We start from the raw sequence: 24751 nt of genomic DNA on the forward strand, positions 1-24751 counted from the left end.
CGACCAAGCGCGCGAATAAATGCAAGAAAAAAGTCTTTGCTAAACTGCATCCAAAACCAATTCAATAAACAGCTACAAAATACTGAGAATAGTAAACGGATGGCGAATTGTGTTTTGGCCGATAGCTTTTAGTAGACATTGACTGGAAAGCTTGGCTTTTTTAAAGTTTTTCCGGTGACCCTGCATTGGTACACGGTCGCGTAGTTGACTCGTCATCTGTGCACGCGCGTTTTCAAAAGTGCTGCAAAATTGGGGGAAAAACTAGCGCATGAGCATGCAAGTTATCCTGGACTCTCACTTCGCGCTACTGGGTTCAACCCCTATATAAGGCGAGCGGAAGAGAGAGTTCAGTGACTGAACTATTCGCCGTTCGGAATAAATATGACAGACGATTTGCCGGGAAACAAGTTTAAAAGACGCCGGGAAGGACCGAAGAAAGATCGCAGACCGACGAAGACTTTAACAGACATTGGTGCGACTGGTCTTTGGCTGAGCAGGAAGCTAAAATCAACTTTAAGCTTGATAAGCTCTTAAATGTCGTCTGTGAATTCGATTCCATGAAAACACGGCTAACTGAATTGAAAGAAAAAAAAGAAAACTGAAAAACGCGTCGGAAAACACTGCCTCTGAAATATCGAATCTAAAAACAACCACTGTCTACACATGTGCCACTAAGGAATTGAATGGTTTGAAGGAGGAGGTCGAAAATCTGAAGCGTCGCAATATCAAATTAGAAGCTTATTCCAGGAGAGAGAACATAAAGATTTTTGTAATCAAGGAATCTGATGGTGAAACGAATGAGAAAACCGAAGAACTTGTCTGTACTGTGTTGAAAGAGAAGATGCAGATCGCAAGTGATTGTGTGGACAATATTTGCTTTGAACGTGTTCACCGAATGACAACGCGACAAGACAGGGCGAACTCTACGAAACCAAGGGCAATTATCATGAAATTTAGCTTCTATCAAGACAAGGAATATGTATGGTCCTTTGTAAGAAACCTCAAAGTTTTAGAAATTGAAGTTGCCAACGATTTTCCCAGCGAGATTGATAAGTGACCTGTCATGATTAATTGGGGAGAGGGCCACTATATTTGGGGGGGAGGGCCACTACTTTTTGAACGCCACTTTGGGGACGGCCATTATTTTGTAAACTGTATTAAGGGGAGGGCTCTGCCTTTTTTAAGCGTACTATACAACTCTACCAGTTGTGTCTCAAATGATTTTTATAACAAGTTCTTAATTTTGAAACTGATGTCTGCCCTTTCTCGTGACGTCTAACGTCAGAACAATGGTGTTGACTAAAGATTTACGTCAATATCCAAGTATGGCCAGAAAGGTGTTTTTCTCTTTTCATAGACTGTATTTTGACTCTGCTTTACCTCTTTGCCTTAACTACATATTGTCTTTTGCCCCCGGCAACAGTCAAACATTTTGTCAAGAGTTTTTATTTAACTACATCCTGCAATCAGGCGTTCTTTTAGTCAATTACTTGCAGTTCATTATTTTTGACAGTTTTGAGTTTATTTCTTGTGATTTTAGAAGACGTAAAATAAAAACCGGGAGAGCATGCTCCCGGACCCCCATAAACTTGCCTATGTCATGTGAAACAGCCGTTTGAGTCAAGGCTTCTTAGGCCTACGCATTAAGCTTGAGACTCATACAGGCAGATGCAGTCTACACTAAAGCAATTATTTTCAGCATTAAAGTAATTTTGAATTAAACAGTTCAGAATATTTAAGTACATCTAATCAATGATCTTATGGCCCTATTCTCCCAGAGTCTTTAAGATTCAGATGATGAATCAGTGATCATCTTAAAACATAGTATGTCGCTACTTTTTAGTTTCATTTTGTTACCTACTTATAATAGCTCGAAACAACAGTGATCTAAATGGCGTTCTGGAAGAGACATATTGTTGCTCATATTATTGCCACCAAAATTGCCGGGGAGGGGGAGGGGGGGGGGAGGGGGGGTAATACAAGGCCACCGTAGAGGGCACGCAACTTCGCTCATTCCAAAGCTCACCCTTAATGCCGATTTCAGTTATAAAGATCTGGGGTTGCCATCACCAATAACAAAAACATAGAAAATAAACAAAAGACAAGCAACAGATGAATTGCAAACCAGTGGTTTTTACAAATCAATAAACTGTTTTCGTTTGTGTACATTCAAAGGGGAGGGTCACAATTTTTTAGACTCTAATTTGGGGAGGGAGGGTCACAATGGGGGAGGGTTAAATTTTTTGAACTCACTTCTTCGAAGATTTTATCGATTGAGCAATTTTCATACATGAAAGTCATAAGACTACTGCAAGCCAATATTGTTCAATTACGCATAGTCTCATAGGAATATTGCAACATACCTTGTACTTGATACTTTGTAGTAATCTAGCTATTTCATTATCAGTCTTGCTACCGAGCATTGACAGCATTAGCATTCGCAATTACTAGTTTATAACTAGTAATACGTGACTCGCAGGGCCTCGCGAAGCTCTGGGTTGGGGAGGGGGGAGGGGGGGGGGGTGTTATAAATAAGGAGTGGATTATTTGAAGTTGAACATTTATTGAATTGTACATATTCAATTTTCCAGAGTATAGTAGGCAGGAAGATATATTTGTTAGAAATTTCAACGGGCATGGCCGCGACACCCTCGTTCCCAGGGTCTACTCCGCTTTGAAGATGGTGACTTTTTCTGGTTCGTAAAGAGGTATAAAGCGTTGGGAAGCGCAGACTATTTTCAAAATCATCGACAAATTATTGGATAGTCGCATTTTGGACATTTATTTGATGGCATTAAAAAAAAAAAAAGAAGAACGAATGGCAGGAGGATTCGAAGCCTCCGCCCGCGCGCCCCTGATGGCGATGAAAGATTTATAGCCTGAATAGGCGTTGAGGGAGTATTATGTGGGAATCAATGTTATTTTAATCCGAAAAGAAAAACGATAAAAATGAAAGGCTCAGGATTCGAACCAACAAAAAAAAAAAAAAAAAAAAAAAAAAAAAAACCCAGCCGGATTCGAACCCCCGACCTCAGTTCCGAAGATCTGATTTCAAGTTCGACGCCTTACCATTAGGCCACCAGCGCGCGGCGGCCGTGTGACGTCATTTCCGCCACACACCAAGCTCACAAATATATATATATAGAAATATATATGACCGTAAACTCCACACGAGATTTCATCCCGCCTGATCCCTTTGAGGGACAAAATTATACACCCCGCTACGCTCGGCCTTCGGCCTCGCTTCGCGAGGAATAAGTACTTTTAGTCAGCATTTTAGATAGTATTAACAAACTTATAAACATCTTAAGAGGTCTTTCCATCTTTGGGAAGGTGACCGTTGTAAAGTCTCTAATTATTCCTAAGTTTGTTTATATTGCGTCACTTCTAACCACTCCCAAGAGTGTTATTAAAGAATTAAACCAGCTGTTATTTAAATTTCTATGGAAAGGTGTGGATAAAACAACTCGCTTGTCTGTAATAAATAAATATGAAAAAGGCCGTTTAGAAATGGTTGATTTAGAAACAATGATTAAACTAGCGTGGTTAAAAAGAATGTTCGGTGTAAACCATGGTGCGTGGAAAGATTATATACATCATCAGCTTAAGCGTTTCGGTAGTCTTTTCTTACTTCAGTTTTACTACGGTGTAAAAGATCATCCTATTCCCTCACAGTTTTATGCTGAGATGCTCCAGTGGTGGGCAGAGTTTCGAGACGAGTTTTCTACAGAAAAGTATTGGCATAGTATAATATGGAACAATAAAGATGATCGCATAAACCAAGCTCCTGTATTTTAGAAAACATTTTTCGAGTCTGGTATTTTTTGCGTAAATGACCTACTACTCGATCTGAATAATTTGGACTCATATAATACAATTCAATTTCTAAACAGGTGGGAAAAGTTAACTTCTTTACTGGGGCAGGTCTTCGCCATGCTATACCTTCTCACTTAAAAATGAGTAATCACATTTTTATGACAAGCCCCTCTTCATTAGTAATCTCAATGACAAGGCTTTTAGTGTTGTAAGGATTATTACTCGTTGTTATTGAGCAAAAAAGCACAATTTCCCAACAGGTCACTAACTCGATCTAAAACGTGAATTTGACCTAACCGTAATTAAGTCTCATCTCAAAACCCTCAGCCACTTTTTTTTCGACTGTATACTCAGAGACTTTTTGGAGAGAGTTTGAGCTTTATTTTTCATTTTATTTCTAAAGAACCTGTTTCCCTTACTTTAAAAGATGTCATATATAATAGGTATTATAGATCCAAAACGCCCCTTGCTAAATTACTTGTTATTGATAACTAAAGTATACCTATGGGATTGCAGAAGGACAAATATGCTACCAGAAATAATTGGTCTAAAGCGTAAGGTTAAAACCAAGTTTGAAATTGAAAAATACGGTAGTGCGTTATAGATCAATTTAAAAGTACATGGGCAATTAACTGTAATTTGTTGTTTAATATATAATATTTCTTTCTTGTAGGAATCATATTGTGTTATTTCTTAGGAAATGACTGTAATATAATGTGATTAGTACAAATGTAATGTAGACAAGGTTTATACGTAATGTAATTTTTTTTGTAAGATATCTATGCGCATTGGTACTATTTAATTTAAAATAGTCTATGTACTCGGCGATAAGTAAATTGATCGTTTAATTATCGAATTAGTCAATGTTAGTCAGTTATTTAAGCATGGTATTTTTTTGTAATAAATGTATTTGTTAGCAAAAAAAATGTTACGAAATTGACCCAAAAGACATCCGAAGATTTCTTATGTTGACTCGAAGCCTTCAGAGTCAACTAACTCGTGATAATAGGCTTGTGCAATTTTGAGAACTTCTTACACCTCACCGGTAAGCTGTTATCACGATTTTTTCTCGCGGCCGTGCGATTTTCTATACAATCAAAGGACTCTTGAGCCAGCTCATTCATGTAATGGCTACTTTTCATTGTTTTATTGGGTTTAAACCAAAAAAATTGTGCTAAAGAAAGACAAATAACAGTTTGAAATAGCAGGGGCCAACTTGGAATAGCCAATAGTTAATCATTTAAAAAAATCTTTAAAAGTTAATACCCGATTCCCTCTATAGCGCGCGCCTGCAGGGAATCACGGTGGTCGTATTCATCAAACCACGCGCGAGACTCAGCAATGTCCATCGTCGCTGAGTCTCGCGCATGGTTTGATGAATACAACTACCGTGATTCCCTGCAGGGGCGCGCTATAGAGGGAATCGGATATTGGCTGGCCGTCGCCTTTTGGATTAGTTTTAATTGGATTAATTCTATTAAGTTGGCTATAGCCTGACACACAAACTCGTTAAATCCAATAGTTGGGCAAAAAGGTTGGTTAGACCACGACTAGTGCTAATATATGCTATCTTCGGGGTTTCAAGGTATCTTTAATCTTACATAAAACAAGTTAACATTGTAAGTGAATGTCTGCAACTCAGTCTGATGATATAGATCGGCGAAAATAGTCTCTGCTGCATGAAAACGTTTAGCAGCAGGTGGGTACCTGTGGAGATAAAGTGTAAAGATGCGATTTAACTACGAAACACACTAAAATTGCTAATAGTTCATTTAATTAGCACTGAAGCAGGTAAAACATTGGCAAGAAATAATTAAAAAAACGCGAATAAAGAGTAAAATTAATGGTGTGTAGGTGATTTTCTTGGTAATGGAAAATGAAACAAAATAAGAAAACTAGGGGTGTTTACCATTTACAAAACATTTCCCGAATTTCCGGTTCGTTCCACTGGAAAATTCCCGAAATAAACGGACAACCTGAAAAGGTAGTCCCGTTTTTTCCGGTGGAAACTTCCCAATGGAAATTCGTGTTCCATTTACAGATTTCTCGTCTTTCTCACTAGTCCCAAGCCTACTCACGGCTCCTCAACTAAAATGGCGGGTCAGTCTTATGTAAATTCTTCATGGTTGAGTTTTTAGGGTTTAAACGAGTGCTCTACTCAAGTATTTGCATCAGTCCTACAAAATATACTGAGTCACGATAAATGGTAGGTAAAATTTGTGCCTAAAGCCAAGCTTTCTTTGGGCAAAGCAAGTATATTAAATTCATCGATCGAATATGCTGACAAAGAACATTCAAAATAGCGTTACTATTGTGGCACAGGTAGCGTCTCATGAAAGTTGCAGCCGCTGCAAGGATACTGATTTCCCCATAATCTTTTGAATTTATCAGATTTTCCTCGTCAACTATAAACTTTATGATTTCATTCATCACGGCACTTGAGTATAAACATCTTTCGCGGATGATTCGAGAGAGCAACAGAAACAAAGCAGAGAGGAGCCTGTGAACGAATGAGACCCGTCTAAATGGAACGCACTCTTCCCAAATTCCGAAATTTTTTGTAAATGGTAAACACCCTAGGCCAAGTGGAATGTGACTTCCTGAGGTACGCTATGTTGTATTACACTAGCAGGCGGTTTATAAAAATAAATTAAAGCTTTAACTTCTGCTCAAAAATAAAGAAATTGTTCTCACTTCGCTTGTTTTGTGTTGTCCTTTTGGGTTATTTCGTCGTTTTAAGGGGTTTTGAGGTTTTTGTCGAACCCTTATTTTTTGCCCACGGTCTTCAACTTCCGTCCACATTTGGTTAATTTTAATTATCTCAAAATTCAAAAAACAAAAATCATATGATTGTTAATTTGGGATAAAAAGTTATATCATTGCGCTAAACTTGAGCTCAATCGGATGGAACAATAAAAAGTTTTTCCGAGAGTTCCGCTTCAAGCGCTCTGCTGGCCCGGGTATACTTTCTTACATCTGTTTAACAGGGTTAAGTTGGAATTAAGAATGGCCCAGTCTGCAATTAAGAAATATAGCCCGACGAAAACGCAATACTTTTGCATGTTTCTTAGTTGCTAATATTTAAGAGACCGTCTTTCTTAAAAATACCTACTCAAATTCGCGTCAAAAAATAATTTTGCCTGAAACTGTGGCAACTGAAAGACTTTACCGAGGCTAGAACTAAAACAGATTTGGTTTGATTTAAAATGATTTTCAGGCCGCGTTAGGAGCCATCAAATACTTCGCCCCTTCGGAACCCGCGCAACATCTGAAAAATTAGAAAAATGGGCATTTTTCGAGCCGCTGTCAAATATTTTATTTGCATCGAACACCGACAATTTTATATCAATTTGTTTATAAACATTTCTAGTTTCCTTAGAAAGTAGCAACGTTCCCCCCGTTTTATCTGGAAATGCGAAATCAAGGATATAAGGACCACTGATCGGCATCGAACGAAGGTTGAAAAATGGCCTTGATTTAAAAGCGAATATTTCAATTTCGGGACCTAGCTGATAACTCTACTCTACACAGCGGAAAAGTGCTTAAATTGTGCTTATCTGCTTAAATATGCAAAATCACATGTACTTTTTCAGTATTTCAAAAGTTATGACCGTTTGTATTAGCACATGTGCGAGTAATGACGACAATATAAGCGGAAATGTTGTTATTACCCGCACATGTGCTGATACCAGGCTGATACAAATGATCACAACTTTTGAAATACTGAAAACGTACATTGACTGGAATTTGCATATTTTAGCAGATAAAGGACTACACTTTTCGGCCGTGTAGAGTAGAGTTATCAGCTAGGTCCCGAAATTGAAATATTCGCTTCTAAATCAAGACCATTTTTCAACCTTCGTTCGATGCCAATCAGCAGTATCCTTGTCATCCTTGTCAATATCGATGCAGTATCGATGCCAATCAGTAGTATCCTTGATTTCGCATTTCCAGATAAATTGAGGGAAAAGTTGCTGCTTTCTCAGAAAACTAGCAATGTTTATGTGCAAATTGATATAAAAATTGTCGGCTTTCGATGCGAATGGAATATTTGACAGCGGCTCGAAAAATGCCGATTTTTCTAATTTTTAAGACGTTGTGGCGGGCCCGAAAGGGCAAAATATTTGATGGCTCCTAACGCGCTCTGAAAATCATTTTGAATCAAACCAAATCTATTTTAGTTCTAGCCTCGGAAAAGTCTTTCAGTTGCCAGAGTTTAAGGCAAAATTATTTTTTGACGCGAATTTGAGTGGGTGTTTTTAAGAAAGACAGCCTCTTAAAGTGTATATGACATGAAAAATATTTTCTGCTAATTTGAAAGGCCTTTCAAAAAACAGAAGAATGGCGTTTTTCTTTTCGAAATATCTTTTTTCGTTTTAGAGATATTGACGTTTTTGTATTATGCAAATTAGATCAGTGATGACGTCACAATATTTGACTCTAAAAATGGTAAAATACTGAATAAACAATATCTCTAAAACTATTAAAGCAGTGTTCTTGGAACTTGGCACCACAAATGTGCATCACAAAAGAAACAAAATGTTACTCTTAGGGCTGTTGCCATGACAACAGTTTTGCCGCTGGTGCTGTCTCAATAAAAACTGAAATTCCCAGTTTTTGTCTTAAACCAAGAACCATCTAGCGCAGCCAAACCAATGGTGGGAATTAAGGCAATATGGGAACTATGTCTGTTCTAAGCAGGACCCTTTGTCTCACTTTAGAGGTCAGATATGGGGATATTCAAAATACATCAAAATCAACATTCCAACGTGGAAGACCACTTACCTTATAAATAGTAATAATATTTTGTTGCGTCTGGTGGTTTTTGAGCGGCATGCTTGTCTACTTAAGTAATTGTTTGTCTAGGCCACGTTCAAAATTGGACCTTTTGCAACCTTGACTGTTGAGAGCGCTAAAAATATATATATATAAATTTTAAAAAATTAGTGTCGTTGCATTTACTTAAAACCTAAGATAGTTGACTGGGCAAAGTTTCAGGGGAAAAGATTATCCGCCTTTACAGAGACTGTAACCTAAAATCCAAAATATAATATCCCATTTAACTCTGACACATCGGAGAGTTAGATAAAAATGTTGCATACCCAAATACTCACCATTTGTCGAAAAGGTAACCAATCATAAAAAGCCCGTAAGACCGAATTACAAAGAATGTCCAATGATTGCAGATTTATACTAGTACTGACGACTTTAAAGCTTACTTAAAGTGTCATTGATTTCTGTGCCCTAATAGAAAATTCGAACTGAAGAAAATGACTTGAAAGAGGTTAGTAATTATCAGGATATCCCACTATGATTTTCAGATAAGAGAATTGGAAGCCCAACAGGAAAGAGACAGAGAACGGAGGGAACAACAGCACATGAGGAACCTGTTGGCCCGTCAAGCCCAAATGGAAAATATGCGGCTGATGCGGTTAGCAGAAAACGTTCAAGTTAACGTGCGATACAGCAGCACAGAAGGATTCAATTGGTCCTTTTCAATAAATTAATAAACAATATGAAATAACCATTTTAAACTGCGGATATAATGCCAAGAACCAAGAGAAATCGAATTTGGACGTCTCCTTAAGATCCACAAACCTAATTTGGCTCAATAAATAGAATTCGCTCAAAATCCCTCCAGTAATTTCTTATTATAAGTAAGTAACAAATATGGAATTAGACTGGAGAAAAATTGTCGTCTTTATGAAATTTGGATGAAAACCTTTTACACCTTCTGGTGGCCTCGATGGCCATTGGCCGGATCGTGAAATTTGGTAAAGTCCAACCATTCGCTCTAATACAAATATTGCAGCTACATCGCTTAAATACCGATACTTGTGAACAACAAGCCTTGGCCTTTTAAACTGGATGAACCGCATTGAACAACTTTGATTGTCAAGAAAGAGACGAGGATCTAAAGTTTGGCTATTTTGGACGTTTTCAGGCCAGCTCAAATTTTCCTTAACTTTATGTAGTAAAATATCAAAAGTGGCTCGTACTCACAAGTTAAACTGCATATCAGCGGCAAGCTCCATCCTTCCGCTCTGAGAATATGTAAAAATATTTGGCCGTTCTCTACTCCTGGTGAAGCCTTTATCGGCCATGACCGAATCCCCATCGTCAAATGGCAAGTCAAGAAATCACGATCTTTCAACAATCTCCCTGTCGGAAATGCTTCCTGTATACAATTGACTTATAAATGTATTTGCTCCCAATGGGGAAATGCCCACAAGTCCTTTCAAAGTTGTATGGTTTTTATAGCTACTGAACAATTGTTTTGTCGACAGTTTCCCTTGATGGCCAAATGTTGATAGATCCAAATCGTAAGTACATGAAATTTATCCAGCTTAAAAAAATTCTGCTTACTGTAGATTGCGAGACATTAAACAAATGTGCCAAATGTGTCTCCAAACATCCGTGCCTTAAAAGACACATAACGAGGAAAAACTCTTCCACTGGTTTCAGATTTCTCGGTCTTCAGCGTTTCGCAGTGAACTTTGGCGGAATGTTGTAATGGTCTGAAGAAACATCATGACCTCCTGACAACCAGTAGCGTATGTTCTCCCCACTTTTGCCTGGATTTAAATATTCAAACGTTGCCAAAAATGTTTTATAATTCGGAAAACCCGTGTAGAAAACCATTGAATCGTCTGAGGTAAACCTTTCAAGTTCAAACATTCTTGATTGGAGACCTTCGCATTTCTCTTCTAACGCTGAAACCTTTTTCTGAAGTACAACGCATTTTCCCCCGAGCTCCCTAACCTTCTGAAGAGCCTCGTCCAGTTTCATCTGAGCAGAACAAGAGCAGGTCTCATCAGAAGTAGAACTATCGGCGCACATCTCAGAGTCTGCGGCTTGAACAATGGATTCCTCGCTCACTTCTGTTTCTGAGTCGGACAGACAAACTGTGTTCACCACTGGCGTTGTATTCGACAAATTATCTGAAATGCACTCTTTCGCTCGAGATTGTACCTGATATGTTCGCTTAGTCGGAGGCGGTCGCTTTCTAGGTGAGCTTCCTTTCCATGCGAACCTAGAAGGGATAGCATTGGCCTTCAATTGCGGACGTCTTCCGCCAAGGCTCTTCTTGATATCCCTTTCATTGAAATATAAGGAACAGACTTTGGTACTCTTCGTGACCTGAAAGAAGCTTCCGACTTCTCTGCGTATGGCATGTATCCACTGCTTTCTTAGTTCTTCTTCGTTTGGAAAGTTAAAAAAACTGACATTTTGTCCCGCTGGTCCATTCTTGCCTCTCTGAGTACACAATGGTACGCAGCAGTGTCTGTTTGTACTTGAAGACATTGATGCGAATCTTCGTAATAAAAACGCTATGTAACCTCCAAACAAGACAATCTAAATCACTCTTAACGCTCTCAGCAAAAAAATCTTGAAAAACGTTGAAAACGATGGCTGAATTGAAGAGATAAACATGAAATAGCACGAATCCTTCATACAAATGTTTTAATTTCCCGCGAAGCGACGTCTCACTAGCCTCGTTTCCATGTACTCGGCCCAAGCTTTAACCGCGCGTCCGCCATTTATGAATAAGGTGTATTGGATTTGCGACATATACAAGTGCTTGTTTTTCAAAAGAAGACAAAATCCTCAATCTGCACTCTTTCAACTTGAATTTTTTGTCTGCGTCTAGACAAATAACTACTTCAGATATCTGTAGCGTCAATACGTGAGATAACAAAAAAAAAATAAAAATAAAAGAGAAGAAACCTTAAGGGAAATCACCAACGTGAAAAGCTACCTTTTGCTGTCGAAAACGTTTTTGCTGAAGAAATCGTTACATGTTTGATAAAAGCACCAAACTTTGCAGAATGATTCTTTAAAGACTATTCAATAATTTTATCCGTGGCTCCACTTGAATTTTCTCTTGCAATTTGCAAAATTTCCTAAACGTTTTTGACCACGAACAAACTCTCAAGCACCGCTACCACGCCATTTTGAATTGATGCAATGACAGTGGGACAGAAGCAAATATTCCTCTACTCCGTAAGTAATTTGCAGTTCTATGCTTAAATATTGTAAAAATATATATAAATTGAAGACACTGTTGAAGTTTTCGCTAAAATTTCAATTTTTAGATGCAGTAATCTAAAATGTTTATTATGGTAAAATTGTAGTTTGTGGCCGCCCAGGGAAGCGGAAAATGCTTAAAGAAGCCTTGAAGAAACTAGATTACACAGAGGTCGCACAAGGTTTTGGTCAAGCTAAGACAGCTTCAATAATAAGAAAATACATTTTCAGCAACGAGGCATATAAATTTATGGATCGTTTCCATAAAATAGTCAAGGAGCGTCGTTACCATCTAGCCTCAAAACCTTAATGTTCTTAATTTTCAATGGAGACGGTTTGAAAAAGAAAGATAAGCACGAGTCCAAAGCATGCCTTACCGTTGATCAGCCTATTGTCTATAACACAAAGAAAAAATTCAAAGGAATCCAAAACAGAAACAAGGCACTCATAGGAGCGTGAACCGCCTCTGCCCGTCTACATTGACCTGAAAATACATAGATTCACGAGATGCAAGCGGATCATCCAGCATTTACACCAGCTGGAAATTTCTATTTCCTATGTCAGGGTCACACAGCTTGAAGAGTGCGAGCGCTGTGAAAGGTCTGTTCACTGTTGGTGCCTTAGACAACCTTCAAAAAGCGGCTCTTTTCTTGTTACCGGCATCAGTCTCCTCCAGTTTCCAACTGAGAACCAACCAGGTATAAGTACACAACCAGTTACAATTTCTCCATCTGTACCTAGAAAGCTCTCTGCCTTGTTCCACGCTTTGTCTGGTTGTAACATCACATCCAGATTTAGGGGAAAGGGCAGACTTGACAGGCATTTAAAGAGGAAACAGAAACACTTCCCTCCCATGCGACTAGCCTCCCATGCGATTGAGTCCCTTGATGCCGACTGTGAGCACTTCCGAAAAACTGAACGGCTGGTTATTATCATTTATGACAAAGTGAGTTCGTCCTTTTTCCTTAACCAAACTAAGCTTGAACTTTTCTGTCTTAAGAACGTTCATTGAGAAGATGACACCGAAGGACAATGCTTTGCTTTAACTCACAAGACGGGCGTTCAACCTAGGACACTTGTACTGATACTGAGCAAAATATCCCTTCATCAGACTTTATAAACACCTTATCGAGTTTCACTCTCCTTATATTTTTCATGTTTTTATGTTAATGTTTGGATCAAGGGGGTGGCTAGCCACCCAATTAATCTAACGCCACTAGATCCACCCATGTCTAGGATATTACAATTCATTTTTTCAAGCCTCAAGCCGCCACATTTTTTTCTTTTGTCGGTAAAAAAGGACTGCGTGGGATGCTAGTTTTAGGGAACCTGGAAATCGCGTGACTTTTTCTTCAATTTGCCTTATGGGTAATAAATATTTGATAAAGGCCTTCACAAAATAGCGACGGACAGCCCCTGAAAAATCTAGTTGACCGCTTACGAAAGGGAACATTGCAGAACAACTTTTATGAATTTATGCAAATGAGCTCAAAATGTTCAGTTTTAAATTGCAAGAAAAATAAAACAAAATCGGATGGAGCCACGGATAAACTTGAAACAAGAATCGAAAAGAGGCTGCATGCAATACTCTCACAGTGCCTCTCTCCACCCAGGTGTATAAATGGGTACCGGCGAATTTACTGCTGGGGGGTAACCCTACGATGGACTAGCATCCCATCCAGGGGGGAGTAGCAATACTCCTAGTCGCTTAATGCTACGGAAACCGGGATAAGCTCCGGCTGTATGGGCCACTTGGCTCGGACACAGACTTAAAACGGCAGCTCGATTTTGCGATTCAAAACTCCGGATCCAAACTCGAATGGTAAGAGGATTATCGTCTGGCTTTACGTGGCAGACACGTACGAATTTTGCCGAAATTTGCTTGTTTTCGCTACACTAACACACGGTTTGTTTTAACGTTTCGCCATTCGCTTATTCAACACCCCTCGGACTCCTGTAATACCAAAAAAGAGGTATGAAATTTCAAGTACTGAAGAAGTTAAAAAATTCTACTGACAGAAGAGAAAAACATACGGGGAAAAACGTACGCGTCTGACCCGGTTTTCATTGTCACGCAAATTAGGGTTGTTTGTCAAATTTTCACGTGCCTGCCGCTTGAGGCTGGCCAGCATTTATGCAGTCGAATAACGATAACTAACTCGAACCTTCAAGGGAGATCGAAAAACGTTTGAGATATCGGGAGTTCGAGTTAACAAGGGTACTAAATTATTAGGGAAAACACCTGGAGGATCAGAGAAAGTTCGAGTTTAGCAGGAGGTTCGAGTTATCTGTAATGAAATCGACAACATTATATAAAGTTTTGAGTCGAGTCTCCACTGCAACTCCGATCCAAGAATCAAAGACCAAAGCGAATGAAACAAACACAAATTTTAAGTTCCTCACAATTGGAGGCTAACTTTATCGAGCTAGGTGAGAAGGTAAGTCAACTTTGATGCTCAGTTTATACAGCCTTGCTTCTAGTTATTTTTAACATCAGGTCACGTTTGGTAGCATTTTGCATGCTTAGTCTGCATTTTATACCGTAGTCCGTGTTTTATACCCAGTCCGTAGTCCGCAGTCCGCAGTCCGCAGTCCGTGTTTTATACTGACCGACTAAACTGGTCAGCGGATGTTAAAACCAAGGTGGCGACGACGATGGCGACCAGTAGAAGATAGATATGTATCTGTAAAAGTTGCTGTAAAATGGACTATCTCGACGTGATAATTTCCGTTCAGATAAAAGCGGATTGCAAGGTGATTTCTTCCATCGCTGCGAGATAAATGTACTAGTGATATAACAAAATTCTTTTCTTTTTGGTACTGAAGTTGGTGACAACATGGCGAAATCCGTCGAGTAGCACTTGTTTCGCCCCTTGTCAACAACCGAAGGAGTAGAGAACGGCCAAATATTTTTACATATTCTCAGAGCGGAAGGATGGAGCTTGCCGCTGATATGCAGTTTAAATTGTGAGTACGAGCCACTTTTGATATTTTACTACATAAAGTTAAGGGAAATTTGAGCTGGCCTTTAACATCCAAAATAGCCAAACTTTAGATCCTCGTCTCTTCCTTGATAATCAAAGTTGTTCAATGCGGTTCATCCAGTTTAAAAGGCCAAGGCTCGATGTTCACAAGTATCGGTATTTAAGCGATGTAGCTGCAATATTTGTATTAGAGCGAATGGTTGGACTTTACCAAATTTCACGATCCGGCCAATGGGCATCGAGGCCACCAGAAGGTGTAAAAGGTTTTCATCCAGATTTCAGAAAGAAAACAATTTTGCTCCAGTCTAATTTCATAATTGTTACTTACTTATAATAAGAAATTATTGGAGGGATTTTGAGCGAATTCTATTTATTGAGCCAAATTAAGACATTATCTTTTAAAATAGAAGAAAAGATTTAGAACCTTAGTTTAATTTAATCCTGTTCAGTTCCAAAAAAAGCTCAAACAAAAAATATTGAAAAACACTCACCTATTTAAAATATGGTCACCGTGCACTTTAAAAACATTTTTTTCACATGAGAATTCTTTTTTTTTTTTTCTGTTTACTGTTTTGGTGTCACATTCCATTTAAGCATCCTTCATTAAGAAGTTTTATCAATTTGTGTACTGATTTAATTGATTGCTGACCCGAAAACACACATTTTGAAATCCACTAAATCCACTGCAAAATAGCGGATCCAAGATGGCGAGCTTGAAAATTGCCATATTTGTTTCAGTGTACTAGCATACCGCTAAGCATTAGAATTAGGTGGTGCTTCTACCTATAAAAAAAATATACTCATAGCCAACTTACTTTTCAATAGTTTATATCGAGAAGCACCTTTCCAGAAACCGAATTTTGTCCACCTTGACAAGTAACAGGAATCGAAAGGCAGCCGTTTTTGCAGACTACAGGAATAAACTACTATCCAAAAATAGCTACCTCCGTAAAATAACCATAGAACTAAGTTACTAAGTTCAGTTGCTTAATCCCAAAGTATACCTAGGGGGATCCTTACTTATTAAGGCAAAACGAGGACGCTTCGCTATATGCAGTAAGGTATTTACCGTCTTCCCTATTAATATAGTTGTACTGTGAAAGTATACAGTATTGTGCAAAGGTAAAAGTAAATGCAAGCGAAAAGCGCGAATTTTCGCTGGCTTATTCGGGACGAAATTCGCAACGCTTTGAGCGATATTTCGCCAAAACAAAGGCCGATTAATTGTCGTTACCACAACGACAATACGCAAGCTATGAGCGATATTTCGCTTAAACAACGAATTGTGATGGCACACAAGTTTACCTATTTTCAAATAAGTTTTTACATTCCGTATTTTAGCCAATTTAAGCGTTAATCAATTACAAGCAGTATTATTTGTGTTATTTAAGGACGTTCGCGCTAATTGTTTATGCGCATCCCTACTGCGCACGTAATTCATGTCGCAACGCAGTGCCACGCGATACTTTGAGCGCGCGCGCTGAGTAAAATTTCTAAGAACATATTGGGTGGGTTGCCGTTACGCTAGCTTCGCTTGCTCTTTACTTTCTTAAATGGTCGGTGACCCCTACTTTTTTCTTTATGGATCACTCTTGTTAATTAATATCTACGTTTTGCGTAAAAAGGAAAAAAAATATATCGAGTGGAAGTTCGATTTTTTTGTCACATTGACAGCTTGAATTCCACTTTTTGAGCTTTCCTTTTTCCCTTATCTTAGTTTCAAATGCCTCTTTCCATGGTTAAGTTTCACAAAAAAGATGGCAAACTAGGAATTATTTACGTAACAGATGCACTTCTACAAAATGTGACTAAGATTCAGCCTCCGTTTACTCATCTTTGATATTTTTAACCATAAAACTTGTAAATCATGCTGAATTACGTGCGCCAATTTTTCAAAATCAGAGTAGTTATCCACAAGGTTTTTCTCTGAAACGAATTCGGTAACCCCAACTTTTTTTTTTTTTTTTTTTTTTTTTTTGCATTTCTGACACAAGTAACTTACTATCTGACCTCAGCAAAAAAATTAAAGAAATCTATCGAGTAGAAAATGTTTGCCCGAACGTCCTTAAAATTCAGTTGAACTACGAACGTGTTCCGTACTTTTCGTGCAATGACCAGATTGTTACTAAGCAACAAACACGTGCCAGATTCGTCGCGGACTTTTACTCACGTTCGAACAACTATGGTTCGAACAACGATTTGCATCTTGTTTTTGCAAGCTGGAAAATTCCTGTCCCTAATCCCTTTCCTTTTATTCAAAATCAATTTGAATACTTTTCGCAGGCAACTATTGTTTGACTTAATCCAGCTAAAGTAGACAGTTAATGTCTTCGTTTAAGTCAAATACGCAAGTAACAACCTGGTCACTATTTTCTATTTTACGAACAGTTATGCCTTTAAGTGTTATTAACTTAGTTTAGTTAATTCTGGATACTCTGGTCTTTTGACCAGCATGAACTGTTATTATTATAACTGTGGGACAATGGTTCCATTCAACTGTGCGAACATTAGAATTCTTAATTTGTTTGGTGGATAACTCATTATATAAGCTAAACATTGGTCCGCAATCTTGCTTAGAGGAACACGTTCTATTTATGTAGTGTGATGTTATATCAATTAGAGTGCCGTTTTACTTTAGGTCAAGATGGTACGAGTGGAGCGCGCGCTATTCTAGGAATACGCAGTAACAATAGGTTGCTGGGTAAAGACGAGTTGATTTCGTGGGAGGTTTGTTCGCCAATTCAACAAAACTCCTTTTTTGCTCCTTAGTGAGGGCGAAATATTTCGGATTTTAGTGTTAACAAAGCTTGAATCCACATAATCCAGGTAACTGTTGTGCTTCTACCTCTATAAAAATTATACTCATAGGCAACTTAGTTTTCAATATATCGAGGAGCACCTTTCCAGAAACCCTTTTGTGCTCCTTAGTGGGGGCGAAATATTTCGGATTTTGGTGTTAACAAAGCTTGATTCCACATATTCCAGGTAACTAGTTAACGAACGCGTAAACAACTACGAGTAACCTTCAATCCTTCCATTTCCTGGCGCGTGCTCCACCGACATCGATATACGATTTTTCTCTTTATAAAATGATCATTTCAGGATAGTTTATACTATAAAACAAACAGGAAAATCAGGCGTATCATTATACGCGGCTCGATTTAATTAGTTTAAGAACAATACTTAATGGAACTTTTGTTCTCTAATAAGTTGTTTACCAGAAAACGGACGCGCAACCATCAACAGCGTAATTGCCGAATCAGTAACTGTTGTGATTGGAATAAAAGGGTTTTTCCGTGCCAGGTTAAGATCTCGATTAGCTAGGTTACCATCATTTGGAGTTTCGAGAAAGTAAGTTGGTTCATTTTGTCGGTGTTTTGTGCGTAGACGGTAATCCATCAAAAAAAGCCGCCGTCTTTGAGTTTTGCCACGGCGCTGAATGTTTTAGCCAATCACAGCATGTTACGTTGACAAAGCAACCGCTTCTAATAGCGTAGTTGATGCGTTATAGAGATCATTCTGTGCCTTACGCTGTAGCGAGCAACATCAAAATAAACATCCTGAACTAGAAACATTGTCCATAAGTCTGTTTGGTAACAATTGTCGTTTCCACAATGACAATTCGCGACGCTTTGAGCGATATTTCGCTAGAACAAAGGCCAATGGTCGTTAGCAAACAGCATCTCTATAAAGGAAAACACTTCAATTTACATTTCGAAGTATCGCACGGCCCCGAATCACAGCAATCAAAAACTGTCAATTGAATGTCAGCAAGAGAGGATAATGGGACAGAGAGGGACTTAGAGGGCGTTGGCCGGGATATGTCAAAGACAGAAAAGTTATTTTTAGATATGCGGACGTCCACAAAAGCGTAGTTCCGGTTCTAGTAAAGTCAATAAATCGGGCCAGCGTGACATGTGTGGCTAATTAACATTCATCATGTCATTTTTAGTGGGCATTTTACAGGCGTTTAGAGTTCGGCAACGATATTAATGTCAATGATAGATTGTATCGGAAGCTTTCCAAAGTAAGCGTCTTCTGTAGATGCTAAATAAAAATCGTGACAGGCCTACACCAAGAGAAAATATTATTTTCTCTTTCCTACACGGACTCCTACTGTTTGTTATTACTATTTGCGACCTGATTTTTTAACCGCTGTGTCTTTTAAGTATCGCTCTGAGAAGCGTGTCTTTAAGCGATTTGCTTTTTTAATGCGACAACATAGGATAGGAGGCTTTCGAAAAAGGCCTTCTCCTTCTGCATACTATAATTATTAATTGGGAAGCGTTTTAGGTCGAATAGACGTTTATGGCACTCCAAAAGTGTAGACTGGAGGTCACACAATCTGCATGCTTTCCTGCAGTTTGTAGACATTAACACCTCTCTCATTTGCTAAATGATTTTGCCCGTGCGGTTTGATTTGGCTGATATCATTTTGCAAGATATGTTTTAATCTCTCAAAATGTTCGCCCTGGAAGGACTTTGTCGGAAACTTTCTTTGAAAGTGTAATTTTATTTTATTTTGTGACGCTGAACCCGGCTGTTTAATTAACTTTGCTTGAAGGTGTGATGTATCTTATCACAGATGACATACCGGTATCTGTGTTTTTCCGGTTTCGTCTGATTCGTCAGAGAATGTCGAAAAAGATATATATTTGTTTCGAAGAGACGCTGTGCCGTATTCGATCGGGCGTTTTGTCGCTTGAGCTCGAAATAACGGAGGTTTTTTATTCCCCTGTTCGCACGTATGGTCTGGCACCGCATGAATGAAATGTAAGAGTATCTCTAGGCGTACTGGGGTCTGTTATCTGTTATCTGTTATCTGTAATATATATGGTTTTGACTTTATTCTTCGCGAGCCATTGGATTTGAAAAAATTGTAGAATCTATCTCTTATTCCTAATATTTCCTGCGAAAATTTTATTTCACAACTCGCTCTCATCAATGAAACGTTTCCGCTATTGTTAATGACATTTCTCACGCCTTGATCATGAATGGCGTGTGCGGAAGCCAAGAAAAACAGACACTTCCGTTTTGCACGCGGCTAAATATAACTTTTCTGTCTTTGACATATCCCAAGGCCTAGACTAGGAGACTACCTCTCTGTCCCATTATCCTCTCTTGATGTCAGATAACACTTATTAAGACGAGATCGAATGGTTTATTTCTTATCTAAAACCTGAATCGGAAAATCATGAATATGACTTTCACTCGAAAATCTCAGTCTTTTTATAAGTTTTTAAGCTTTAAAATGGCATTTTTAGGGCTTCTTTAGGATTAAAAATTTATAAAAAATTAATGGAGCAAGAAAAGAAAAATCTGAGACACTTTTTTTAGTCCAATATATGTAGGTCAAATTCCACATAAAAGTTTTGGCTCTCACATAAATGTGTTCTCAAATAAACCTAACGTTGCGCAACATCATTATTGCAAACAAAATGCTGACGTTGCTTATCATGGTCTAAATTTTGTAAGTCCTCCATTCGCCACCAGTCCCATCAGGCATATACCAGTGAGTCTAGAATTTTATGTGAGGCAAAATCACCCTATGGGAGCTCAGGCCAGTGTACATGAGTAAGGCAGAGCACCCTCGACGGTCTCGTTTGCCTCCCTTCCCTACGGGAAAAAAGTATCGTCGCCTTGACAACTATCGCCCAATCATAGCGTGAGGCTGCACGTGAAAGGCAAGGCTAATTAAAAATGCGTCCACTAGCTTTCTCTGGTTCAAGGTGTTGGAGAAAGCTGAAAGTCAACAGACCATGGTTATTTTTCTCGTATTCTTAAATCGTATTCTTAAATCGCGAAGAGAGGCAGGCGAATCAAAAATTTGCTGCAGTAAAAGAATGGTCTTCAAACTATGCCCATGCGAGGTTTTGGAGTGAGTGGACCAAATTAAAAGCACGTTTTGGCTCATTTTTGTCGAACAGTGGTGTTTATCTAGCATCGGAAGTGTTCACCCTTGCATATATTTAGGTAAGAGTAAACTAAAATTTAAAATATCGGTTAAATAGGGTTTAAATGCTTTAGAACAATCAATCCCTGTGGAATGCCTTTCGAAGTACACCATTTCCGAGTTACCGTTTGCCTCTGTTTCAAAACGAGTCTACGTGCGAAACCATTCAAATGAAAATGAGTTTCATCTACAGGTCCATTTTCATGCAAATCAAATTCATTTTCATTTGAATGGTTTCGCACGTAGACTCGTTTTGAAACAGAGGCAAAGGTTAACTCGGAATTGCCCTATTCAATCCAATTACGTTTCCAGGTCCCTCACTATTCCCTGCTGCTGACTAGATGAACGGAGACAATCTGTTCAATGTGAAATTTGATAATCGAAAGCATTGAACAGTAGGTGTGAATAAACGAGAGTTCTTTACGTGAGATCACTTTTCATAAATTACAAAACTGGAAAATTATTGGTATCTTAGCTTGGTTATTTGTACAACTTTAATCTATTGAATTTGCAAATTTATAGCTTAAAAATAATTTTTCTTTGTTGTGAATGAATAACAAAAAAAATTAAGTCGTTCTTTGTGTACAGTATTCATCTAAACACAAGAAATTAGTCTATTCCATAAGTGGTCGTTATTGTCTTCTGGTGTCCGGTCAAGTTTCTTTAAACATTAATATTGACACATAAAAATGCATGAAGTACTAGGTTAATCTGAAAAATGTCGTGTATTTGGTTTTAAGGTTCCAAGCATAACTAATCGATGACATCAATGACATCAATAGGTGGTTTTCACTGTCACGTCACTGTCATGCTGCGAAAAAAACAATCCAAAACTATTGAGTCAAAAAAATCAAGAATATTACAGGTTGTAGAAAACTACTAAATAAACTTTTTGTCCAAGTCTCAGGTCGGTATGTTGTTCCGTACTCGAGTTATCCGTCAAAATGTTTGATGCAAATTTAGAGAGCACAGTATGGAAACGCCATGCTGGAGTGAACTGGTCGGACTCCAACATGGCGCCGGAAATCAATGAAAAAATCTGGCATTAAATTTTGTTACAAAAAGTGGTCAGATCACCTTCGTAAACAAATAAACATTCACATAAACACTTCTAGCAAAATCTAAACTGTTCAAATTGCTCACATTCTGGCGGCCATCTTGCATGGATATCGTGTGGTGTGAAACTACGAAATTCAAAATGCTCTATCTTATAATTAAGGACGGCGATTGCTATCGAGCTAAAAGACTTCAAAATGATATAAATTAAGGACGTCTAATAGCCAGTGAAGGATAAAAATTTAGGGGTCTTGCGATTCTGGATTTTAGAATTTTGATGACGTCATGTGAAAACCAAGAATTTAAAAAATCAAACAATTTTGGGGTAACAATGGGCTTTATTAACCATGCAAATGTCCTCGGGAGAGACATGGAGGAAGGGAGGGAGGGTAGCACAAATTACAGTTGTTTGTAACGTATGCAAACGCTCGATAAATGAAACTAACACTCGCGCATTCATACTATACATAGTAGATCCCTCGCTTAACATAGTTTCCTATCGCAAAGATAACGCCGGAATTCTAAACTACGATAGTATATCTACCACGGAATCAATGAGTAATCAATAGGTAATCAGTTAATTAGACATTGAGTTTTGCCGATGATGAATGAGTAATCGATGGCTTATGGATAGGCCACAAAATTTTTGGTTATCAATTAGTCATCAATTGCATCGATTAGTCATTGATGCCATTGATTAGTCATTGATTTCATTCATAGCTCATCGATATCATCACATTCTGGCGCGTAATATTTATGCTACTGCTTTTTACGGCTGTTTCCTTAAGCCGAAGCAGTTTTTCTTTTATGTCAAGAATATATGCGGTTATACATTTTTGATGTACTCAACTTAAGCAGTTGAGAAAAGCAAGCCTGGAAAAAATTCAGGCTTAAACGGGAATCGAACCCATAACCTCTGCGATACCAGTGCAGCGCTCTAACCAACTGAGCTATCAAGCCAACTGGGAGCTGGTCACTATACCCGTGGATGGAGAAGATATGACATGAATATATGAAATTCATATATTTGTACTGCGGATATACATTTTAAGCAAATGAAAGATCTTGTCATACCTTCTCCATCCACGGGTATATTACGAACTCACAAGTGACCAGCTCCCAGTTGGCTTGATAGCTCAGTTGGTTAGAGGGCTGCACTGGTATTGCAGAGGTCATGGGTTCGATTCCCGTTCAAGCTTGATTTTTTTAGGCTTGCTTTTCTCAACTGCTGAAGTGAGTACATCACTGCGAGGATCTTTCATTTGCTTTAAAAGTTTTTCTTTTCTTGACAAACATCCACCGAACAAAATCTATAACCACGTAGTCGATTTGTGTCAGCGTACTTGTTAGTTTCATTTTCAGACTGGTTGGTTCCTGTTCAGTTGTTTTGTTTTTAAAAAAAGAGTTGGGTAAAGTGAAATATTGCACAATTAAGAATCATCTGTAATTTTGATTAACATTTCACGTCACGACATGCCGGAAGGTTGACGTCCTTTTGTCAAGGTGTGATTTCGTCAACTGTTCACCCATTGATTACTCATTGATTACCAATTGATTTCATTGATCATCATCCTTTAGTTATGCCTGGAAGGTTATAAAGTTGCGATAGCCCAAGTAGTTTCGTATTGACTAGAAATATAGAATAAAAACTCCGCACCGTGATTCGTTTAAATTTAGTCCTTATAAGGTAAAGTTATTTTATTCAGTTGACAAATTTTCTAGGCAACGAAAAAATTATGGCAGCCATTTATTGAAAGGGCCTGTCCAACTGTTAAGACGTTTGCAAATGCTCTGCAAGGAAACGTTCCAAAACTTCTATTGCAGGTTCCATAGGTTTATCTGCGTAGTGGATGGAATCACGTGTACCGTCAGGCCAGGAAGCGGTCAGCGGGTACATATCAAGAACAGGAATTCCCGCCTTGCACATGGCGCTCGTGGCATAGGTGTGGAAGAGCTGGCTTCTCTTAAAAGAAAAAGAAAGTCACGTCAACCTCCAATTTATACGTATACAAGTTGTCTTAGTTTGAAGAAATAAATAATTAAGATGGCCTAGCCGTCCATTTCATTTGTAATAACAATACTCCTGGCGTGATTCTCAGATCGAGGTTGCTTAGGGCGAGCGACTTCGGACCGTCTGTAAAAAAACAATGCGCGAATAACAATGTGCAATCTGTGATAGGCACGCTTCCCGCAAAATGAATAGATTTATGGTCCCAGTCGCTCAATATCTGTGACTAATTAAAAACGCGATGTTAAGAGATCACCCGCCATGTGACTCCTACACAGCTAGCTTTCGGCTAGATATTTAACAATTATTCTACGAGCGCGCGTTGGATATGAGATGGTAGATAGCCAACTCGACGCTACGCGCCTCGTTGACTTTAACGATCTCATATCTAACAAGCGCGAGTGGAATAATTGTTTTATTAAAAACGTCCAAAGAATTGCAATATTTTAGCTCCCAAGCTGTTTTTGTTGACGCGCATTGGCTACCACATTTGTGTTCAATGGTATATGAGCTCATATACCATTGGCTGTAAACCAATCAAAGCGCAGGAATTACAATATACCATCGCTAGGTTTTTTGATCAGGCTCATCAAGTTGATAACAAAGGTAGCAAACTTGTATTACCGAATTGGTGTGAAATCTCCATTCTGTATAGTTCAAATCTGGAAAAAACTTTGAAAAATGCTCTGCTTCTAAAGCGGTGGTGCTTCGCCAGATGGAAAGGGCTTGGCCGGTCAACGTTTTTTCCTTATCCTCTGTACCAGTCTCCTCTCCAAGTATCTTGATGATGTTGTCAATCAACAATTGATAGGTTGTGAAGTTGAGCGATATTGGGTAATGGATCCCAACGTTAAATAAGAAGACGCTATGATCCCTTCTCATGTTACGATTCCTGAACACGTTTTT

The 24751-nt window shown here is 38.5% G+C and overlaps 3 protein-coding genes, 1 long non-coding RNA gene and 2 other non-coding genes across 9 annotated transcripts in view; 3 read left to right on the top strand and 3 right to left on the bottom strand.

The window, feature by feature from the left end:
- Positions 1-9445, top strand: part of LOC144650426 (guanylate-binding protein 7-like) — a 43744-nt gene extending 34299 nt beyond the window's left edge. For 3 of the 4 annotated variants that reach the window (XM_078510099.1, XM_078510101.1, XM_078510100.1), the window contains exon 11: positions 9138-9445. In XM_078510099.1, coding sequence (XP_078366225.1) covers positions 9138-9323 — 186 coding nt within the window. In that variant the 3' untranslated portion in view covers positions 9324-9445. Of the gene's footprint in view, positions 1-4489; positions 6504-9137 lie in introns of those variants that run through there. The other variant, XM_078510102.1, reaches the window with a different exon arrangement.
- LOC144650453 (uncharacterized) overlaps positions 1-11343 on the bottom strand; it is a 163867-nt gene extending 152524 nt beyond the window's left edge. Inside the window, exon 1 of the mRNA XM_078510139.1 lies at positions 9820-11343. Coding sequence (XP_078366265.1) covers positions 10294-11121 — 828 coding nt within the window. The 5' untranslated portion in view covers positions 11122-11343 and the 3' untranslated portion in view covers positions 9820-10293. The remainder of the gene's footprint in view (positions 1-9819) is intronic.
- Positions 11344-15143: 3800 nt separating this feature from the next.
- Positions 15144-18400, top strand: LOC144650470 (uncharacterized). Its single transcript, XR_013570119.1, has 2 exons — positions 15144-17654; positions 17814-18400. It is a non-coding gene; the product is annotated as an uncharacterized LOC144650470 (long non-coding RNA).
- A 4323-nt stretch (positions 18401-22723) lies between these two features.
- On the bottom strand, positions 22724-22797 carry Trnat-ggu (transfer RNA threonine (anticodon GGU)). The gene has a single exon. It is a non-coding gene; the product is annotated as a tRNA-Thr (tRNA).
- A 165-nt stretch (positions 22798-22962) lies between these two features.
- On the top strand, positions 22963-23036 carry Trnat-ggu (transfer RNA threonine (anticodon GGU)). The gene has a single exon. It is a non-coding gene; the product is annotated as a tRNA-Thr (tRNA).
- A 361-nt stretch (positions 23037-23397) lies between these two features.
- LOC144650502 (uncharacterized) overlaps positions 23398-24751 on the bottom strand; it is a 55024-nt gene continuing 53670 nt past the window's right edge. Inside the window, exons 7-8 of the mRNA XM_078510192.1 lie at positions 24470-24751; positions 23398-23800 (exon numbers count right to left, since the gene is read on the bottom strand). The exon at positions 24470-24751 is cut by the window's right edge and continues 60 nt beyond it. Coding sequence (XP_078366318.1) covers positions 23609-23800; positions 24470-24751 — 474 coding nt within the window. The 3' untranslated portion in view covers positions 23398-23608. The remainder of the gene's footprint in view (positions 23801-24469) is intronic.

This window comes from Oculina patagonica, chromosome 4 (assembly GCF_052425735.1).
Source record: "Oculina patagonica isolate OP01 chromosome 4, crgOcupat, whole genome shotgun sequence".
Taxonomy (NCBI): Eukaryota; Metazoa; Cnidaria; class Anthozoa; order Scleractinia; family Oculinidae; genus Oculina; species Oculina patagonica.